Source organism: Zeus faber (assembly GCF_960531495.2).
Source record: "Zeus faber genome assembly, chromosome: 11".
Lineage (NCBI taxonomy): Eukaryota > Metazoa > Chordata > Actinopteri > Zeiformes > Zeidae > Zeus > Zeus faber.
Genome location: NC_137205.1, coordinates 28,181,390 through 28,202,884, shown reverse-complemented (window position 1 = coordinate 28,202,884; position 21,495 = coordinate 28,181,390). Strand labels below are relative to the sequence as shown.

Here is a 21,495-nt window from a genome sequence, read left to right as displayed (position 1 = left end):
TTTGGTCATGCATTATTGATGGGATGAATCTTTACGCTGAAGTATGAGGTGATGATGCTGAACAAGTACTTAACTATTGATCAGTTGAATACAATGAATATTAATAACTTCATTATTTTTACTTGGAAACAATGTTGAATAGTGAACTTTCACAATAATGGGGCTGGGCAATATTGACAATCAAATATCAAACTTTATATTTGGATGATATTTGTGGGGTTGACTTTTGGTGCAAGTTTTTGTGAGATAATACACACAAATATATTTGAGAAACGATGTGGATATTATGACCATTCAATAGAACAGTAGGAAGTTGAGTAAATGGCATTAAATTACTAATGTAGCCTTAAAGACGACGTTTAACTATATCGCAGTATTACGATACCCACAATCGCAGTCGATATATTGCCTAGGCCTCCAACTGACTACCGCCTTCATTTTTAGGATATTTACAGTACTATCTGATGGCGTTGGACTTGAAATTCAATGGGTTTCCCCGTGCAGGTTCTGACCCCAAACCTGTGCCTTTGCCCGAAACGGGCTAATAATAATAAAGATATACTTACTACAGCTTTAATAAGCATGTGTGCTGATATATAATAGCTGTGTATTGATTCCCCAGATAATTCAAGTCATACAGGTGCAGGGCAAACAGAAAAGTTACAGCAAGGAGAATGAGACTAAGATGCACAAACTAGATCAATTAATCTAATCACTTATGGTATTATTTGTGTTGTTTTTGATAATAATAGAGGGCGTTGGAGGGATTTGTTATCCTGAGTTTCCATTAGTTTAAGTATTTTTGCAGCTGATAAATATACATCATTGTTATTGGTGTTACTATTACTATTGTTGGGATTTTTGTTATTTTTTCCCATGGCATTTTTCAGGCTGAAAGTCTGGAACACGACAACCGCAGGACCCACGGACACGGTTGAGGTCTCGTAAGAACCGAGGCGCTTCAGACATGTTGTGGTTTGATTGGTCAAGTTTGATCCATACCGATCCACATTTGGAGCAGGAATAAGTGAAAAACCCGTTCAATTTACCGGAAGTACCGAACGTTCGTGCATCGCCGATACGCCACGGTTCTCAACCTTCCAGTCGGGTGGTGGCGCAAGATGAGTTTGTGGAGTAAGACACTTTGTGACATAATCACCCAACATGTTATGTATGTGCAGGTTGTGGCTCTGGACGTCCAACCGCTTCGTGCGTGGTGTGTACTCTAGGGGTTACAAACTGCGCCTGTGTAGGTGTCTGTGTATCGTCTTACCTGCTTGACGTGGGCGGGGCTTTTCGGCATCGGGACGTAACTCCTTTATTGTTGCCCCGCACTGCATCAACAGTGCACATTTCTGTCGCTGCGTCATCGTTGCCCGACACGGCACCAAACGCCCACCCATCACTGAGAGGGCAGCTCTATTTCCATAGACAACACGGTGAGTTATAACGAATGAGAAGTTCTGGTTTACAGGCGGGAGGGACGGGCTGTGCGGACCGCATCGTGGCTGCTATGCGAGACGAGCAACCAGGAGCCTACAGGCGGGGGGAGCCCGTGCAGCGTTCAATGTAAACTCGGAAAATTGTGCTGCATTTCAGAGAACGCAGGAAACTATAAAACGTGCCAAACACGACTAAACTGGACTTGTCTTTTGCTGCCTGAAGCATTATTTAATTATATTAGTTGTGCTGCTTATCTGGTCACAGGTTGATAAGTGGCATTGGCATTTCTACCTGTTGCACCTCCACCGGTGCCTGGGTGTTTCGCTCCTTTTATTCAACAGAACATCTCAGGATGGTGGGCAGTTGGATTTAGATAATCAGGTGGTTCCACTATGTGGCTTCTCAGTTCCCCCAGCTCTTGTCTCTTCGCAGCCAGAGCCAAAAACTTCCCATTTTCTGCTTCTTCTGAGAGATCTTTAAGGACTTTTTAAACTTTGGCTGACGTGAATCCAATGTCCCTCAGGATGCGTTGGGTTGAGAGGCTCACAAAGCCGAAGTCAATTTCTACGGTAGGTTGTTACTCTCCAGACTTTCTCTTGGCACTCTGCCATGAACCCAGCATACCGCAACCTTTTCTTTCATATGCTTCCTGGGTGCCCTCTTCCCATGGAACTGTCAACTCGACTAACAAGACACGCTTCTCGGTTGCTGACCGCAGGACAGCTCTGTGTGGTGTCAGTGGGGAACCTTAGCTGTTTGTCCAAGTCTGCTCTCATTGACCAGTCATTTCCTGGGGCCGGACTGATGTTCTGTCCTGTGTGGGGCAGATCTGCACCGATTGTCCGAATTGTTACAAAATGGACAAGCTGCTTTTGTTGACATTGAGGCCTCTTGTTTGCCAAGACTCTCATGCTCTCTGTGAGTTCTGCCAGCTTCCTTAGCACCTGGTTATGCCACCACCTGTGCCGACCCTGGGACAAGGCGGTCTTGCAGCTACAATATGGCCTGATGGATCTTCCACAGATTACGCTATCCCATTGTCTTTGGGAGAATGCCTTCCCACTTTATCCACTGGCCTTGCCGACATTGACTACCAGACTTTACCAAAAACTTCATCCATTCTTGTCACTTCCCTGACCACTAACTTCTTTCTTTTGCGGATGCTTTGGACCAAGGCTTTTGTGGCTTCCACCAGGCCAGACCACGTATTCCTTGTTGGGTTTTTTCCGACGAGTTGTTGGTGCTTTTATCTGGAGATGGCATTGTCCACACAGTCTTCTGCCTTCCATGCTCTCCCTGTCCGCATCTTGGTACCAGCGTTTCTGACCACTTGGTCACTTGACTGAGTTCCAGCAGTCGCCTGGTCTTCTCCAGCCTTTACCAAACTGAGATGTTCGTCCGTGGCAGCTGCAGCGCATTCCTTCCAAACAGTGCAGCGTCATAGAGGCACCTCGGAAGTCCAAGCCACTTCCAGATATAGTTGTCGGTTTTGGCATCAAGTTTTGGGACTGTTTTTGCTGTTATTTCTCACATCTTCAGTGGCCACATCACACGTTGTTATTGCTTGAGTTGGTAGCACCAGAACTTAAATTTGCCAGGATGGTAGCTCTGGCCAATTCCTCTTTCAGTTGGTCTGTAGCTGCAGCTGCCATGTGCTTGTCTGTGAGATCAGCTGTATATTCTCTCCCCAGGCTTCTAATAGGTTGTTCTGCGGGTACCAGGATTCTCTCTCCTGCTACTTAAAAATGTGCACTTGGCTAACCTTGCAGATTGTGAGTCTGTGCGACTTGGCAGACTTTATTTTCACCCTGGCCCAGAACAACAGTTCTTCAAATATCTTGAGGAGCCATGCTGCAGCTGTCTGCAGTAGGCTTGTGACATCATCCATGAAGCCACAAAGGGATGGCAACCGTTGGCCTGCACTATTGTGTGCTCCTTTCCCTATCATCCTCGTGCAACATCCCATTGCAGCTTCCTTGCCAAATTGCTGCCACTCAGTTGTGTAGGAGCAAGTGGCAAATCTTCAAATCCTCATAATTTCTCTCAATTATGTTTTTGACACACACCAGCCCTTGGAAGAAGTCCGGGCCAAAGCCCACTACCTGATGCAGGCCCATAACCCAGACCCATAAGCGTTCTCCACGTCCAGTCATACCACATGAAGGTCCTTTTTGTCTCTCTTGGCTGACTGGAGTTGATCCCAGATTTGCATCCCATGTTCCGTACAACCTCAGCCCCCATTCCTACATGGAACCCAGAACATTGCATGATAAAAAATATCCGGCAAGGGCGGTAGGAAGTCATTCCCGCAATGGCCTCCTCTACAGAGAAGTTCAGCAAGGTGCCTGTTCTCACATTAAATGACTGTTACGGATACATTACGTAATGGGTTAGGGTTAGTACGTTATGTCCAGTGTAGATGCGATCGTTTGGACAATCTGTCGGCAACGGACGTACAATCCGAATCCGTTTTTTTTTTTCCTGGCTCTAAGAGACAAGCGATTCGCAACGCAACCGGTCTTCCCGCCCCGCCCGAACGGATGCTTTCCTCCGCTGGTGGAGCCGGGACACAGGGACAGAGCCCCCGTCCCTGGACACAATAACCCTTACCCAATGTTATTAAATGAGTGTGATCATTTTTAACCTGTTCTGCAACCCTGAAATTATCCAGACTTTACCTATAGGAAATGTATGTGTGAACGCAAATGTCCGAATCATGAGGACCGGACATTAACCTAGTACAAAGTTTGCTCAATGTCCGACTGAGCAGTACATGTGAACAGAGCAGGTGATTGTCTGGATCGTTCACAGCAATCCGGACAATCACGTCTCTATCATGCGCCAGCTATTTACCTTTGTGTGGATCTTTGTGCACGGAGCGTAGCTGCTGCGTACTCCTTTCTGCTTTCCTTTATATTCCTTTACACTCTTGTTTATATCACGTCCAAATACATGGAGCATCCACACCAAAAAAAAGATAATTTGGTAGCCTCGTTCGCCATCTTGGGTGTGCTAAATCTCCCCAGCGTCGATCTCGATCAATCTCGATCACGTCCTGCCTCCTGCACGCTCTACCCAGGCTCCGCCCTTCGTCTAAACCAAACACAGTGTTTCCAGTCGGTCTAAACGCGTCTGACACGGACAATCTCCGGTTGTGAGCTACATGTAGAAAAAGTACAACTCCAACAATGTCCGGACCTGATTTTCTGGAAATTGTCCAGAGTTCATGTGTGAAAGCAGCTCTACACTCTCTGCGGAATTTTCTCCACCTGCTCTACCCCTCCCTGTCCGCTCGCTCCCACTCCGGCTCCGCGCTCGGGTGCAGCCGACCCGGCAAGCGAAGTGCTCCCCGCACCCCACCCCTCACTGTAAAAGACAGAGATAAAAAAAAAAACCCAGACTGGACCTGTTTCATTTTCTCGTCTTTGCACTTTCTCGGATCAGAGTCGTAATTTTTCTGAAGGTTTTTTCCCTCTTGCCAGTTTGGCCAATCTACTGGGTCATTCATCATAGATGCCATTATTATTATTATTATTATTATTATAAATAATAATACTATTACTATATTAATAACACCATTATTATTAATAATACCACTGTTATTAATAATAACAAGAATATGTGCGTGTATGTGTATATATATATGTATATATATGTGTGTGTACTGTATATATATATATGTACTGTATATATATATATATATATATACGTATGTGTATATGTGTATATAAAGAAATGTATATATAGATCAATGTGTATATACTATATATAAATGCATTTATATATAAATATGTTTATATTTAATGTGTTTGACACCGTTATACATTAGCTCACGCACGCACACAGGCACCCGCACTGACCCATAGAGAGACTCTGACTTCCGTGACGGAAGTGTGTGAGCGCAGCGGGTGGGGTGGCTCCGGTGTCCGGTGTCCGGTGCCTCCTCCCGTATCAACCGGAGGAACGGATTACTATTGATGTTGCCGCCCCCCGCCCCACCCGTCACATCCATGTTGTCTCGGGAGAAGGAGTCGGTTGGAGGCTAGCGGGCTAACGGGCTAACGGGCTAGCGGGCTAACGGGCTAGTGGGCTAACGGGGTAGCGGGCTAACGGGCGAGCCGTCAGCCGGGGGGGGCGGGGGGTTCACACGCTCGGCGTCCCTGACTCTCGGCTCGCACGGCCCCGCGGAGGCGTCGGAGCTTTCATGCCCGCCTCCCCGCGCAGCGACGGGCTAGTGTGGTGTGACTAGCCGCGGCTAACCAGCAGGAGGATGTGCTCGCAGCGCGCTAGCCGCCGATCTGTTTATTTAGATCAACGTTATGTAAGGAGCCGAGCTAGCTGCACGGAACCGCGCTGAGAATGATGAATAACGCGCAACCAGATATGTCTCCGGATTTCGTCTTGATGCGCCTGGTGTCCGCAGCCGAGTACGACCGCCTGGACGAGCCCGACGACCTGATGTCCGGAGGCGGGGGGTTCGGTCCCGTCAAAGCCGCGCTGGGTCACCGCGGCGGCGGCGGGTTCGATCTGGACCGCGGCGGGTCCCCGGCGGGCCTCGGATCAGCCTCCCCGCACTACAGCTCCCCTCTACCCGGGAGAAGGGAGCTGGACGGCGGCACGGGGTCGAACCAAGCCGCGCCGGGATCCGACGAGCCGCCGTCCCCTCCGCCGCCCGGGGTCGGGGACTACTCCGCGGGGAGCCACGGCTCCCGGGCTCAGCTCATGGTGTTGCAGAACCTTCTCCGGTCAGGCGACGGGATCCTGGAGTGTGGACTGGAGCAGCCGCCCCCGGGGTTCCTGCACCAGCCGGGTCCCGGCAGCGGGGAGGTGGACAGACAGAGACACCAACAGCCAAGTCTGGAGACTGGACCTGTCCGCGCAGCACCAGCACCCGGTCAGTGTGTGTTGTCCATGGCGCAGGGCAGCAACACCCACCGCATCTCATCCGCAGGAGACGACCCGCAGCAGCACCTTCAGTGGCACCCGGCCCTTAAGCTCTCCAAGGCGGCTCCTGGCGGCTCCCGAGCCCCACAGCCGGGGGTCCAGCCGCCGGACCCCGACTCCGGCTCGGTTCTTTGCCACCGACACCGGCTGCTGCTGACGGAGCGTCTGGCCAAGTGGCCCCCAGGCCTCCTGGACCAGACACTGCGCTTGGGCCTCCTGGACCCGAGGAAGAGCTGCACAGCCGGCGGGGAGGACCCCGTCTTGGCCCTCGCCCGGAGGCTCGGGCAGCTGGGACATGACTCCGAGCTGAGGGACGGGCGAGGAGGGGGAGGAGGCGGGGAGGAACTGGTCCTCCCCCTCCCCCGGTGCTCGTGCCACGGCGTCCTGGCGTCCGGCGCGGGGGGAGAGGACCCCAGTGAGACCAGCGACGCCCTCCTGGTTCTAGAGGGTCTGGGCTCTGAGGAGGTAGAACGGCTGGGGGAGGGAGGAGAAGCGCGGGAGGGAGAGGACGAAGAGAAAGGCGATCCAGTAGGTGGGGACGGAGGAGTCGGGGGGTCCGTGCTCTCTGGCGGGACGCTAAGTGGTTTGATGCAGCAGGTCCACAGGCTGGCGGAGGAAGCCGGCGTCTGCACCGATCAGAACTGCCGCCCGTCGCTGGCGGCACTGGGTGCCGCGGTGTCGTCGTTGCCCCCTACCCCCACACCCATGGCTACAGACCCCCACCCAACCACCAACGGCACCTCCACACCCGCTCCTTATGCCCCAGTCCAGCCACAGGCTCCCCAAGCGGCAGCAGCCCTCGATGGGCTTCGCGTCTTGCCTGACGCCCTCCAGGCCCCCGGCCCCGGCCCCTCCCGGCCGCAGCATCAGCACCAGTCCCGCTCCCAGCCCCAGAGCCGGGCCACCACCCCCAAGCTGGGCGTCGCCCACGGGGGCGCGGGGCGCTCGGCCTCGCCCCTGGTCGTCCTGGAGCGGGAGGTCGAGGGGAGAGGTGGAATGGAGGGAGAGAAGCCCCCCCGGGGTAAGTCGAGAAAGGGGGGGTCCCTCAAAGTGCGCCTCAGCAAGCTGTTCAGAACCAAGAGCTCCAGCGGCGGGTCGGGCGGGCTGCTGGACAAGAGGCCGTCCCTGGCGTCGTCCACCTCCTCCGGGGGCAGTCTCCTGGACGTGTGGGGGTCGACCTCGAGCAACACGGAGCAGGACAGCGCCAGGTAAGAGGGAGAGAAGTCACCACCAGTTTACTGTCACTGTTTCAGACCCTGATGCTCTTATGAAATAACTCGCCTTTCGGTACAGAGCCGAAAACAAAACATTTCTCTCCTGCTGTTTGACACAACAGCATCAAGAATGTCAACTGACAGGTTCGCACAATAGATTGTTTATTCCCAGGAAACCCTCCTGGTGTGTAACCATCAGATTTACTGTCCAGGCGGCGTGACCTCTTATGCTCTTTTAATATCAGGAATGGTTTCATCTAATTGGATTAAAGTGTTCCATTGTAAATTATGCTGCCGTCAGCAAAATACATAAAATGCGAGTGTAAAAAGTTCTTTGTCTACCTGGTCATACAATGTACATTCGGTCGCAGTAGAGATTTTCAAAATGTTGTCATGGCGATAACCATCAGTGCATTGCAGGAGGAAGATGATGTGTTTCCATGGCGAAAGCGTCATTAGGCCGATCGTTTTTACCGGCACAAAGCAACGCTCGTGGCTTTTTTCTGAATGATTTCGGTATTAAGGGTTTGGTTTGTTTGGGAAGACGCTGCAGAGGAATACCTCTTTCACATTTGAGTTCCCCGCTTGAATTCAAGCCGAGTACCCGTTGTCGTCTTGGATGTGATAGTTAAGGCATTCGGTTCAAGGCGTTCAGCGGTGGCTTTATCTTGCTGAACCACTTTTTTTTTTTTTTCGTTTTTTTCTTAATAGATTGTGTACGGTGGGACCCACAACACCGGTGGAGTAGACGGGCCCAACGCAGCAGAAAGTACATAAAGAAAAACATAAAGTCTGATACTTGTGTGGCTGGACATGGCTCCCTGTCAAAGCGGCATCGTTATTGGCATCGATATTATCGACCGACTACATTTCGGCAAAGACCTCTTCGCTGTGCTTCAGAGCGTTTATCACTGCGTTTAGATCGCGTCTCTGGCCAATCAGAACCTCCTGAATCTGACAGATGACTCGCTGTGACATCTGCTCCGTGACACAGCTCGGTGCTGCAGACATCTTTTTTATTTTTTTTATTTTTTTTATAAACACTAGCTACTTCTGCAAACCCGGTGCTGAACTCATTAAAGGTCTCATTAAAAAAAGCTCTGACACCAGAGTGATGGAGCTGCTGCCAGTTTCAGCTCAAAGCAAGAAGGAAACGAAGCATTTGGATCGTCCGGGTTACATTACTCTGACATTTGAGGAGAAGTTTCATGTTTATTTTATTTATTTTTTCTTAAACGTTAGGCATTTTTATGTCATTTATCACATTTTGGCCAAACAAAACCGTACATCCGTGATGGAAGTTGGTCATTAAATGAAAAAGAAGAAATACCCAAAAATGTCCCCAAAAACTCTATCACAATAACTAAAAATTCCAAATAGTCTCTTGTTCTCTGTCTTCTCTTCTCCTCAGGTCTGTCTATCTCTCCTCTCCTGTCTCTTGTTCTCTACCTTTTTCTCTGCTTCGGTCTCTCTCCGTTTCCCAATAATTAAGCCTTTGTCTGTATTTGTGTGCCTTCTATCTGTCATATTTTGTATTTTCCGAATTGCGCAGTCGGTATTGATTTGGATTTGTTGATTCTGAGGTTGTTTGTGAGTCAGTGTTTATTATTTACGTATTGTCGTGTCTGAAGATAAGGTGGATACGGCTTTTTTCGATACAGGTTTAAAGTGAGGTGTTTCATTATGGATGCGAAAAGCGTCTTCATTCGCAAAACCTTTTTATTAAATTATTTTCACTTTTCTTTTTGAAAAAATAACCTGTGAAAAACCAACAGAATTAATAAAACTTGCAGGGGCCCGCAATTCTGTGTGAGCTTCTGGTGATCAAGGCCAGTTGTTCCCAAACTGGATTCCTGTTCCTGTTTTTTGTAAAAACAGTCCTCAGCTTTTAGTTTAATATGCAAATAAACACAGCGGAACGACCGAATAGAGGAGAGAGTCGCGCTCCGTTGACAGAAATAGATGAATTTCACCATGTTTGCAGAGATATTCGCATTTGACTTTAAGATCAAATCTGATCACGGTATGACATGCTCTTCTGGGTATTATCTTTGGAGTTAGTGTCATTTTTTATTTATTTAAATTTTGTTTACAGAAACCAAACCTTATTTGTCATGATTTTGGCCAAGTATTTGCATTTCTTTTTTCTATCTTTACTGGAATAGCGAACCAATATTTGTCCTGACTTGGGACTATTATTTAAAGCTGTATAGTGTTCCACATGGCTGCAGGTCTCAAGTCCTCAAACAGTCTGCGCTAAAACCTGATTATGTGTCCACTCGGGTGCCAGGGTTCCACCAATGAACTCCTGTGACAAAAGTTTTTTGTTTTATTCATGTCTCAGGGTGAATAAAACTATATTTGATTATGTCAATTTTATATGTAAATAAAATATTGAACTAACTGCTAAAAAACTAAAATGGCTTCACCGGCTTTAATCTCCGTTGTCTTCTCTGTCCACACCAGGCTGCAGGTCTCCAGGCCCCAAAGTGCCTTCTCACCGGTGCCCTTTACTCCCCCTTTCACTGGTAAGTGTGTGTGTGTGTGTGTGTGTGTGTGTGTGTGTGTGTGTGCGTGTGCGTGCGCGTGCGTGCAGATCTGGCATCTTTCTAGAAATATTCAGAATATCCTGGTTCACATCTGCCGGTAACATGCCAGCCTGAGATCCAATGCACCGTAGCTTTGAAATGTACAGATATCAAGATAGAGCTGTTTTTTTTCCTCTCCTCCCCTGTTAATCAGGGGTCCCAGTCATCTTTTTAATTCTGTTTCATATTTTGAAAACATTTCAGTTAATTTGTGTGGATAAATTAAGCGCTGGGATTGGGGAAAAAGTATTTGCGGGCTGTATTTATCAATGTAGCGGGCCTCATGAAATTGTCCCGTGGGCGGGACGTGGCCTGCAGTTTGGCACCCCTGCTGTAATCCATCTCAATGTGCGCGATTCCTCTCTGTCGTACTGCGGCCACAGTCATGTTACGTCGTACCGCTTTCTCCTGCAAATTTGGGGAAATTTCGACCAGTCACCACAGGCTGAATTGGATCGTTAAACCAAGTAAAGCCAGACATTTGATCTCGGTCTAATCCTTGACCATGGCCAACGCTTCATTATAAGATTTTGCCATTGTGAGCTCCCAACTTCTTATCTTCTTAGGTCATTGTGTTGAACTACAAGGTAGGAGGTCTATGTTTTCCGTTCAGTCAGACTGGTTTGGAACTCATTTTTTTGTTATACATTTTTTTTTAACAAGTCACATTGAGCCTCTGACCGCCTGATGCTTGTTGCTGAATCGATCTGCAGCGGGCGTCCAGAGGGCTCAGAGCAAACCCTTGACCGCGTCGGGTATCTTTGGCCTCGGAACGTAACATTTTCTCATCCTCTAGACGCTGTAAGGCCTCGAGGCAGCGTGATTTCACGTGGGGTCGCTCAGCAACGTCGTGCAGAGGGGCTCCCAGCCCCCCCCCGAACCAAAACGAACCCCATCCCATCTGGGACTCCACCCCAGATTTTAAAGACAGTGCGACCGGGCTGCACGACGGTGGCCGAGATGTGCGGGGTCAACACAGCGGTTGATTCAGTGGTCGTCTTTCTTTTGTCTGAGTTGGTTCTATTTTTAAGATGTTTAGGTCACCAACTACATTAGAACATACAGTATAGTCATGGCATGTTACAATCTCTAATTCAAATAACACTTATTTATAGTTTTTTGCCCTCAAATTGTCCAGTGCCTGGTCCGCTATCGGTCCAGTTTGCACCCCTGTAGGGCCGTTTAGTGTGGACGCCCAAACTCTCGACCGCCTTACCCGGAACAGGGTCTTCAAACGCTGTCTTTTCTTTTCATCGGAGCAGACCAGCTTTCCATGTGACGGTTTCTAACAGAGCTTTTAGTCATTTACGCCGCTCCGCTTCTAACCCCTTCGGCCCCTCAAAGTCTGACCCCCCCTGTTTCCCAGTATCCATGTTCTGGCTCCTTAGGTTTTCTGCCGCTGTGTGAATCTTGCCGTTCTGCTCTCTTGCGCTCTAACCTGACACTCCTTCTCCTCCTCCTCCTCTCTCCTCCTTTCCTTTCCCTTCTGTTGTTCTCCTGGTGTCGGGTGTGTGTGCTGCTGTGCAGGTGAGACGGTGTCTCTGGTGGACGTGGACATTTCTCGAAGGGGGGTCAACTCTCTGCACCCCCCGACTCCCCCTCCCCCGCCCCGACGGAGCCTCAGTCTGCTCGGTACACCTCTCTCTCTCTCTTTTTAACCCCACATGCCATAATTCTCTTTCGTCCTCTCCGTCCTTTTCTCTCTGTCCATCTCTTTCTCATACGTAACTACTCTTTCTCTATCTCGCTCGCTCTCTCTTCCTGTTGGTTTGGTATTTTTATTTATAGATTTTTTTCACGACTGGTTAGGAACTATATAACTTCCTTCTCTTTCTCCATCTAACTTCTCCTGCTTCTCATCCTGCTGTTCTGTGTCAGGTGTCATTAACAGCTTTAGTGGGGAAGCTAAACATTTTTTGCTTATTTTCTATTTTTACTTTTTCTTTCTTCTCTTTAAGTCTCTATGTTTTTAACAGCTCATTGTCCATCTAGTTTCCACTTAATGGTCCTTCTCTGTGATGTTTGTGCAGTAGTATTGTGCCAAAATTATGCTTTATTTTTATTTAAAGCAACACCATTTGCTTTACATTTGCACTACTTTATTACCTTTTAAATTAAGCGCTTCAGAGTCATTTTGATGCTGCACTGACTTGTTATATGGAAAATGGTACCTCTTTCATTCCCACCCACCCCCCCCCCAACGCCTGTTCTTGCACTATGTAACTTCTGTGTTCGGGTACAAAACCACGCTTTACGTCTCTTCCTTGATCTTTGGCTCTGGTAATTTGTTTTAAAATAAAAAAAGTAAAATAAATAAAGAAATAAAAAAAGATACATTCTAAACTTGCCGGTGGAAATATCCGTGCTCATACAAAACACTCCCTGACGGCGCAGGTGAGACGGGCCAGTGGTGCGCACCTCGGCTGGAGTGCGCCGGCCACTCACTTTCATTGCGCCACAGGGTTTGTTTCACCCTCTGACTCACGCTTGCGAGTCGATCTGCCAGGCCGAGCACATCTGGTACCTACACCGTTAGCAGGGGGCCCGATCCCAGTGCCCCCGCTCTCCGGCGGAGCCGCGGGGTGAGAGGCTCCGGGGGGACCCGTGGACTGAGTGCTCCTTTAATTAGCGAGGTCCGTGCAAGGGGCGCTGTAACCTAGGTGTACATTATATCTGCATTTGTAACATAGACTGGTATTTAAATGTGACCGATAAGGTCACAAAATAAAAATAAAAAAACACCGGACCGAGTTTTATGACAGTGGTGTAAAAGTGCAATTGCACCTCCCAACTGTAGGAGCGCCACATCCCAAAAGTTACACAGTGCTGCTTTAAGCGACACCGCAAACCAGCGACTGTATGTAGGTGAACTGAAGTCTCATTCCGAAGCAGATCGTTGAAGCCTTCTGTTATTTTTGGACTTAGATAAGATTGCTAAAACAAATAAGGCATTCCTCCACCCAAAGTGCCAGCAACTTCCTCCTGAAAGGGTTGTAACTTTGACTCGTTGTTTTAGTTAATCTGTGCGTGGCAGTTTCACCTACCACCCGCCACCCAAGTGGCGTTTTCAGGGACCTCCGGCACAGAGAGACAGACGATGGGGTTGTCGACATCAGTTCATTGTAGAGAGTGGGCTTGGTGGAACAAGCCCAGGAGCAGATAGGCCTGTGTCATGACATGGGCTCCTTTCCTGAGTGTGTGTGGGGACGGGGGTTTTACCTGTTGCTCGTTTGACCAACCAACGAGCAACAGGTATGCAGCCACACTGATCCTGGGCCCTCCATTAACTAGATCCAGGACATGTGTGGCTGCTCAAACAACACCATCCCGGCACCACACTGTGGTTATTTTGGTTAATACCAAACAATGCACTGAGCAGCAGCAGATCAGTCCCTGAGGTCTGGAGTGAAAACATTAAGTGTTTATTTTTTCTCTCCTCTTCCCAGACGATTTTGGGGGCCCTCCGCCACAGCAGGGTCCCTTCACTGAGAGAGGTGTGGGGGCATCCATGCAGTCGCTCCCCCCACGGCCGCTGGCGCTGCCCCCCTCCATCAGCACCATCCAGCACAGCCTCAGCCTCAATGGTACACACACACACACACACACACACACACACACACACACACACACACACACACACACACACACACACACACACACACACACACACACACATCGTTTTCAAGCATATCTAACTTTTTTAAAATTTGTTTTCAGGTTAAATGGCCCATTTGGTATTCAAATGTTCCTAAGTTTTCACTTAGTTTTGCTAAACAATGAGACCACCTTCATGGTCAATCAGATGAAAGAGCTGAATTTTTCTTTTGTTATTCTTTGGACAGAGACAAAACTCCATCACGCGACTGTAGTTGAATATTTTGTCGAAGGAATCAAAATAACTTTACCCTGCACACTTTATAATATCTTCTTGTGGTTATTGTGATTAATATGCGCATGTAAACATGTGAAATATTTGAGCCAAGTAGGAATAGTGCTGCTGTTTCTGGGTGAAGGCTGATGTTTGGAAGATTCACGGGAGAGGAGTTGGGTTCTACGGACAAATCGTTTGATTGTTGCATCTGGCAACTTAACATCTGTTTATTTACCTAATAACTGAGCAGTAATATTCCATGTTCCATTCCAAGCCTTCAGTGGGGACTGGGAAATTCAGTGTGAAACACACAAGACGTTATATCTGATGTTGTTGTACACGTGAATTTGGTATCTAACGCTTTTCCTCTTTGGCGACACAGCAGTAATGACCCGCTGTGACGGTAACATGCTTTTTTTGTGCTCCCAGACACCTTCCTGCACGGTCTGCCCAGACCTGTACCGCTGCGACCCGACGGCCAGCCCCCCCCGCCCAGGCTCGGCCCCCGACCTGTCCTCTGCCCCCTCAGCAGGCCCGACGCCAACAGCTTCGCCACCAGCCTGCGAGAGTTAGAAAAGGTAGGATGTAGGGATTTAGAGGAAGGGTCCGACTGTGTCAACAAATGGCCCATTTGCCCCAGTTCTCACCCCCACCCGCTACAATTTATCGTTGGCAAACTCTGGTGTGTATAATGGGGCAAGCGTGATCACGTTCCTCAACGGCGCTCATCACATCGCACCACGTATTGCAGCTCTCGCCGCACTCGCCTGAAGCTATTCTCTCAACACTGGATCAATTTAAAACATTGCCATGCCACTCGCTCGAGTTGACTCCCAATGATCAAAAACTAACGCTTAGGTTAAAAGGATTCTACAGAAGAGTTTCTTTTAAGTTACATTTTTATTTATAAATTTATTTGCGTTTCGTCTGGCGTCTTTCTGACTTGCGACGGTTGGATTAGGTCAAATACAATGAAATAGCCTTTCTTAACGTTCTCAGATATTAAATGTGAAACAATATTACATTTAAGTATGGTATTGTTAAATAAATAAAATGAAATCAAATAGATCAGCATTGCCTTAAGGGATTAGACCAAACTGCACTTTACTGGGACAGTCCCTGTTTATACCACGCATCCCCGTAAAATCAATAAACAAACAAACAATAAATGAAAATGTCTGGCCTGTCTGACGCTCAGTTGACCTTGTCGAGGCTCCGTGCCAAGCAGACGAGCATGTTCACCTTCTCAGGTTTGAGGCTCAAACGGGGGCGAGGGGGGGCTACGTTTCTAGCGGCACTAAAAACCTGTTCGGATGCATTATTGTTATAAATATTATTATTATTATTAGTCGTAGCTTAGTTGTTGTTTTAACTATAATGAGGCTATTATTATTATTATTATTATTATTATTATTTCATGAGCCCCTTTTACCAACCGGCAATGGGGGTAGTCACAGAGCCGAAACGGGGCCGAAACGCCGTCTGTGTAAAAGGTACAGCCGGCATGGAGAGGGGTGTTTTCGTTGGTCGGTTGGTCTCAGGAAAAAAAGAAGGAAGGGGAAAAAAAAAAAAAAGGGCTCCAATCAGGAGCCACGCGCCTTGTCAAAATGAACCTTAAAACCTATTAGGGCTGCAGATATTCCTCTGTAATTCCATTTGTATGCTTTATAACTTTTTTAATATTAGAATATATGTTTGTGTTGTCAAAGACGGTTCACTCCAGAGACAGCGCAGCGCGATTGTTGCAGAATATTGGTTTTGGAGGGATCGTATGGTGCTTAAGCGTACATGAAACTATTTATGAATATTCATAGGAAAGGTAAATTATTTCATATGTTTTAGAAAAACATTAACAACTGGCCATTATAATGTATTTTAGTTTTTATTTTTTTGAATGTGTGTCGGTGACCGTCGATAACCGTCAATTGCCCAAAATAACCGGCCCTAGTTTAAAGCAGATGCTGTGTGTGTGTGTGTGTGTGTGTGTGTGTGTGTGTGTGTGTGTGTGTGTGTGTGTGTGTGTGTGTGTGTGTGTGTGTGTGTGTGTGTGTGTGTGTGTGTGTGTGTGTGTGTGTGTGTGTGTGTGACGTGATCACCCGTGAGTGCACTGCATTGGTCCCAATTTAGTTCTGGTGTACGAGGTCAGAATTAATACCGCAGTGCCTCCAAGCAGCGGAAAAGGCCTCGCAGCCGCCCATGAGCCGTGCTGACACCCCGCGACCGCAAGAACACTCTGAGCACTCCCTCCCCCCCAAACTCCCGCAGAAGAACCCGCAGAGCAACACGAACGCACGACCCCGCCGTGCACAAACCAGGCCCGCGGAGCACAAAGTGATGCTGCAGCCCAGGGGCGCACACATACCACCCTACAGACAGACACCCCTCCAGATATATTTTCATTTTGATTTTTACATTATATACGGTATATCTATAAGAAAAAAAAAATATATATATATATATATTTCTGAATGTCATTTACGTGTGTACTTCACCGTTTGCGTGACGGAGGACGTTGTGATGTGTAGCGATATCGTCTAACTTTGTTTTTTCCCGTACTGCCATACTCAAACTGCCTCTTCTCAGTCAAGGAACTAAATGGCCTGTTGTGACATAGACGACGTCACCATCACAATAGACTTGAGCAATATATGATGATGTTCCCTTTGTCTTTGCGCTTCATCCCCGATATCCGGGGGGGGGGGGGGGGGGGTGTGTGTGTGTGTGTGTGTGTGTGTGTGTGTGTGTGTGCGCGTGCGTGCGCGCGCATGATGTATTTTAACGGCTGTGTGTTGTGCTAATATGTCCAGTGCGGCTGGTACTGGGGGCCCATGAACTGGGAGGACGCAGAGATGAAGCTGAAGGGCAAAGCGGACGGTTCCTTTCTGGTGCGGGACAGTTCGGACCCGCGCTACATCCTGAGCCTCAGCTTCAGGTCGCAGGGGGTCACGCACCACACCCGCATGGAGCACTACAGGGGTGAGACACACACAACCACACTAGTCTCCCAGTCCGAGTCGCCCAGGTTGAGTCTCGTTCCAAGTTTTGCCTCAATGCTCTGGTCCAGTCAAAGAGACGACAGTGGGGGGGGGGGGATCTTTTATTTTACATTAAACAACTGTCGCCACTTTTAATTTTGCGGTGACATTTATTTATTTACGTCCTTAATTTAGAGTTTATTACCTGATCTATAACCTGAGACCTTCTGGGTTTTTACGTTTCTGGGTTTTTAGTCGGCGTAAAGTGTGACATTTGATATTCTTTCAAGAACCTTTGACCGCATTTGGCTGAAATTCCCTCCAAAAACCTGGTCGATCGGTCAAAAATACACGAGGCACAACTTTATACCCATGAATAAATATTAAACAACGCGAGTCGCTTGCTGGCGTTTGTGGTAGAACCCGTGTGTGAAAGATGCAGGCTCTGTGGTCGCTCCTTCAGCACCTGCGATGGTTAAACATGTGAACGGGTGCTGTGCGGGTCTTCCCGTGCGCAAAATGGAACAAAGTCATGGTGTTAATGTCAGCTAAGGACTATTTGTGGCCTTCAGTCCCCACGGGCCGTGCTGGGCTTGGATTATAAAAAAAAAAAAAAAAAAAAAAGGCCTTTTCTGACTCTGCATCCTCTGCCTGGAATTCACAATGAAGTTACCAGAGACGGACTCGGTGAGCACTTTAGCCTTTCGTATCGTTTGACCCGGGAAGTAAAAGACGACTCTTCAATCTTTTGATTTCCAAGTCTGAAGGGAGTTGATTCACGAGCCTCTGATCCAGAAACTGAAATCCCCCCCCCCCCCCCCCCCCTCTCCGTCTCCCAGGTACTTTTAGTCTGTGGTGTCACCCTAAGTTTGAGGACCGCTGCCACTCGGTGGTGGAGTTCATAGAGAGAGCGATCATGCACTCCAAGAACGGGAAGTTCCTGTATTTCCTCCGCTCCAGAGTGCCAGGTGAGAACCTTTAATTCGCCTTTCTGTCTGTCTGAACTGTCCACCTTTAACTTGGCTTTTTGGAGCAACTTACGGCTGGTTTGTCTGCCCCCCCCCCCCCCCCCCCACCCCTAGGCCTGCCCCCCACCCCGGTGCAGCTCCTCTATCCAGTCTCCAGGTTCAGCAGCATCAAGTCTCTCCAGCACCTCTGTCGGTTCTGCATCCGACAACTGGTCCGCATCGACCACATCCAGGAGCTGCCCCTGCCCACGTACGTACACGCACACACGCACGCACGCACGCACGCACGCACGCACGCACGCACGCACGCACGCACGCACGCACGCACGCACGCACACACGCACACACACACACACACACACCTATACATCCATTAAAATGCACTGAAGCAGTTTGACATCCTTCTAACATTGTCATATTTTAATAACAGGGTTTTTAGCAGGTCCTTGCGGTGCTTCAAGTGTATGTATGTGCTTGAATTCCGTGCTCATCAATTTAAGTACCGGAATACCTTAAAAACGTCCCCTTTTTGTGCTGAGGGACTCGAGAAGTCCTTGAAAAAAAAACTTGATAATTGATTATTCCTCCTGGTTTTGTTTTTCGAACCGTAACACAAACATTTTCCAGAATCGCTTTTACAACGCGGATTATACCAGGGAAATGTACATTCAATCCAGCGTGGTTGGAAATAGACACACATAATTGTAGATGACAATGAGATGAATAATAAATATATAAACACAATAAATATACTCTTTATAGATAAAATGGTCTGCACTGTTGGCGACGTTGCGCCAGATGGCGCACTTCTCTGACGAACAACAGAAGTGCTCTCGCTGACAGATGGTTCTGCTTTTCATTCAACCTCTGCCTCGCCGCTCTGGCGCCCTCTGCTGTAGCGCGGCGGCACTGCGGGTCTCGGTTGTGATGAGAGGACTTCCCTCCGTTAAATGGAATTTTTGTGACACGTTGTGTCACAAAAATGCTCTGTTCAAACATTTTACACTGTAAAGGTGTCCACAGTGTTGTGTGCTGGATTAGTTGTACAAATTGCCCCGACCACCAATACATACAGCCACCCGTCCTTTCACATTCAAGTTCAAGAGATTATTTGTCACATACATACACATACGGTCGTACATATTCATGCAGTTTTTAAATCGCTTGAGCTGTTTCCCGTCTGACTTACTGAACTTGCCCTGTAACCATCGCCTTGTTTCCTCCGCACCCCACCCCCCGCCTCCTCTCGCTCCACTTTCTTTGGCGGGTTTTAATTTTCCTTCTTATGTTTTACGAGCGCCGTGCGCGTTCAAAAAACAAGCCGGTTCGCGAAGGCCGCAGCACTGACGGTGAAGAATAACGGGGAGATACACTTTCACGCACGCTTCCTCATGGGGAAAAAACACACCCGAGTTGCAATTGTGGATAAACTCGCCCATCCTCACCCTGACAAATCCCAAATCCCCCCTCCGCAGGCCCCTGATAATGTACCTTAGGAAGTTCTACTACTACGACCCCGAGGAGGAGATGTATCTCTCCATCAGGGAGCGGGATCAGGGCGCGCGGCAGGGGGTGGAGTCCCAGACGTAGCGCTGGAGCCTCAAGGGATGAAGTGAGTGCAACAAGGAAAACCAGTGTTTATTGTTGATTGTAATGATGTGTGAAAGCTTTCACAATAGAATCTGTTGTCTGTCCTCTATCCACAATAAACTGTGCAAGAAGCCATATCAGTTGTAATGGAACTGCAGTGCTTAATGACAGAGCTGCAACGAGTGTAATGACAGAGCTGCAACGAGTAGTCGATTAGTTGCCGACTATTCGATTTATCGACAACTATTTTGATAATCGCTTTGAGTCATTTTTTTTAAGAAGAACATTTCCAAATTCTCTGATTCCAGATTCTAAAATGTGAACATGTTCTGGTTTCTTCAGTCCTGTGTGACAGTGAAGTGAATATCTTTTAAGTTTTGGGCAAAACAAGACGTTTGACGACATCGTCTCGGGCTTTGGGAAACAGTGAGCGGCGTTTTTTCCCGCATTTTCTGACGTTTTGCGTACAGAACAACTCATCGATTAATCGAGAAAATAATTGACAATTAGTCGCTAATAAAGTGGTTCGTTGCAGCTCTACTGAATGACCTTTTCTCCATCTTTCTTGTGCAGCTGCTTTTTTATTTTGCGTTTTCCGGCCAGACGACCTGAGGACCGACGGACGAACTGGACTCGCGTCGCTCTGAGGCCAGACTGCTGCCGCTCGGCCTCCTCGGCTCGACCGGCGGAGTTTCAGATGATCCGCCCCCCCCCCCCCTCTGAGCTCTCTGATTGGCTCTCTGGGAGAAAGGGGGAAGGGCAGGGGATGTGGAGACTCCGCCTCTTTGGTGATGTCATAGCGGAGCGGCAGAACTTGAGGAAGTGACCGACGTGTGTAAAGACTCTAACCCGCTAAAAAAAAAAAAAAGAAAACAACACGACGACGCACGGCGTGCGCAGACTGAGTAGCAGATTATTATTGTCGCCTTTAAAATCCAGTACGTTTCCATGGCAACGCCTGTTGATGCGCTTATCTTCAAACAACTAAAGATATAAATACATTCTCACGGTGATGAAGTTTCTTTCTGCCCTGGAACCTCAAATACACAAAACAGCGACAAGAGTCCTTTCACAGGATAAAATTACTATTTGCAATTATGTATTGTTCCAAATAATACTGCATTCTTTGGCAGAATCCAGGCCGGGCACATTATCCAAAATGCAAAATATTAAAAAAAAAAAAAAAAAAAATTTTAAAGTAAAAAATTTGCATTTTCCACAAAGCCTTTGGATTTTAGAAGCGACAAAGTTTGTAGCCGTACAATCACAAACGCTGACAACTACTACAGTCCTGCAGTGTTACCGTGACGACGTGACAAATCCATACATCTCACCAAAACAAAGAACTGTCGGAACTTTGGGGGTGTGGGGGGCCGAACATCCTGCATTGTGCGATTGAGGCTTTGAGAGACTCGTATGCCAGCGGAGACCCAGATTGTACACTTTTTTTTTTTTTTTTTTTTTCTTTTCTTTTTCTAGGACCCAGAACCTGCAACAGTGGTTCTCAACGTGGTGAGGACCCAGTCTCTTCTGGGGAAACCTCCAAGATGTCAAAAAAGATCCGGCGGCGGGGTTTTTTTTTTGGGGGGGGGGTGGACGGATTCGATTAGAGGGGAGGTACTTAAAAATGCAGATGAAATGTATTGCGATTGACGGGACGGCGGCGCAGGTCCCAGATCTGTCGGTATGCAGCAGCAGCGGCAGTTTCGATCTCCGTCGACCTCTTCTTGCTCCTGATTGGGCGGAGGGGAAGCTCCCTCACGAGGTGGAAAAACCTCGGCGAGAATTTCGTGCAGCGGAGCCTGCGGCGGACCTGCCGGTAACATCGAATCGTCACTTTCAGTCTCGATCAGAGGTGGAAAACCCAGGGTTCAGAAAGTGGGGGGGTGAGCTCGAGGATTT

The 21,495-nt window shown here is 48.2% G+C and overlaps 1 protein-coding gene across 1 annotated transcript; it reads left to right on the top strand.

Annotated features, from left to right (window-relative positions):
• The first annotated feature begins 5,590 nt into the window (after positions 1–5,590).
• LOC307236582 (uncharacterized protein) lies at positions 5,591–21,073 on the top strand. The gene is made up of 9 exons (XM_080009053.1): positions 5,591–7,595; positions 10,068–10,129; positions 13,636–13,773; positions 14,490–14,638; positions 16,868–17,036; positions 17,875–18,003; positions 18,118–18,253; positions 19,479–19,615; positions 20,167–21,073. The coding sequence occupies exons 1-8, from the start codon at positions 5,803–5,805 to the stop codon at positions 19,591–19,593; spliced, it is 2,691 nt and encodes an 896-aa protein (XP_079865179.1). The 5' UTR covers positions 5,591–5,802; the 3' UTR covers positions 19,594–19,615; positions 20,167–21,073.
• The last annotated feature ends 422 nt before the right edge of the window (positions 21,074–21,495 follow it).

Bases quoted from the DNA above. Each gene is read 5' to 3' on its own strand.
- LOC307236582 (XM_080009053.1), top strand. From the start codon at position 5,803: ATGATGAATAACGCGCAACCAGATATGTCTCCGGATTTCGTCTTGATG. The intron at 14,639-16,867 runs GTAGGATGTAGG...TAATATGTCCAG, and splicing joins GCCTGCGAGAGTTAGAAAAG to TGCGGCTGGTACTGGGGGCC. The intron at 17,037-17,874 runs GTGAGACACACA...TCCGTCTCCCAG, and splicing joins CCGCATGGAGCACTACAGGG to GTACTTTTAGTCTGTGGTGT.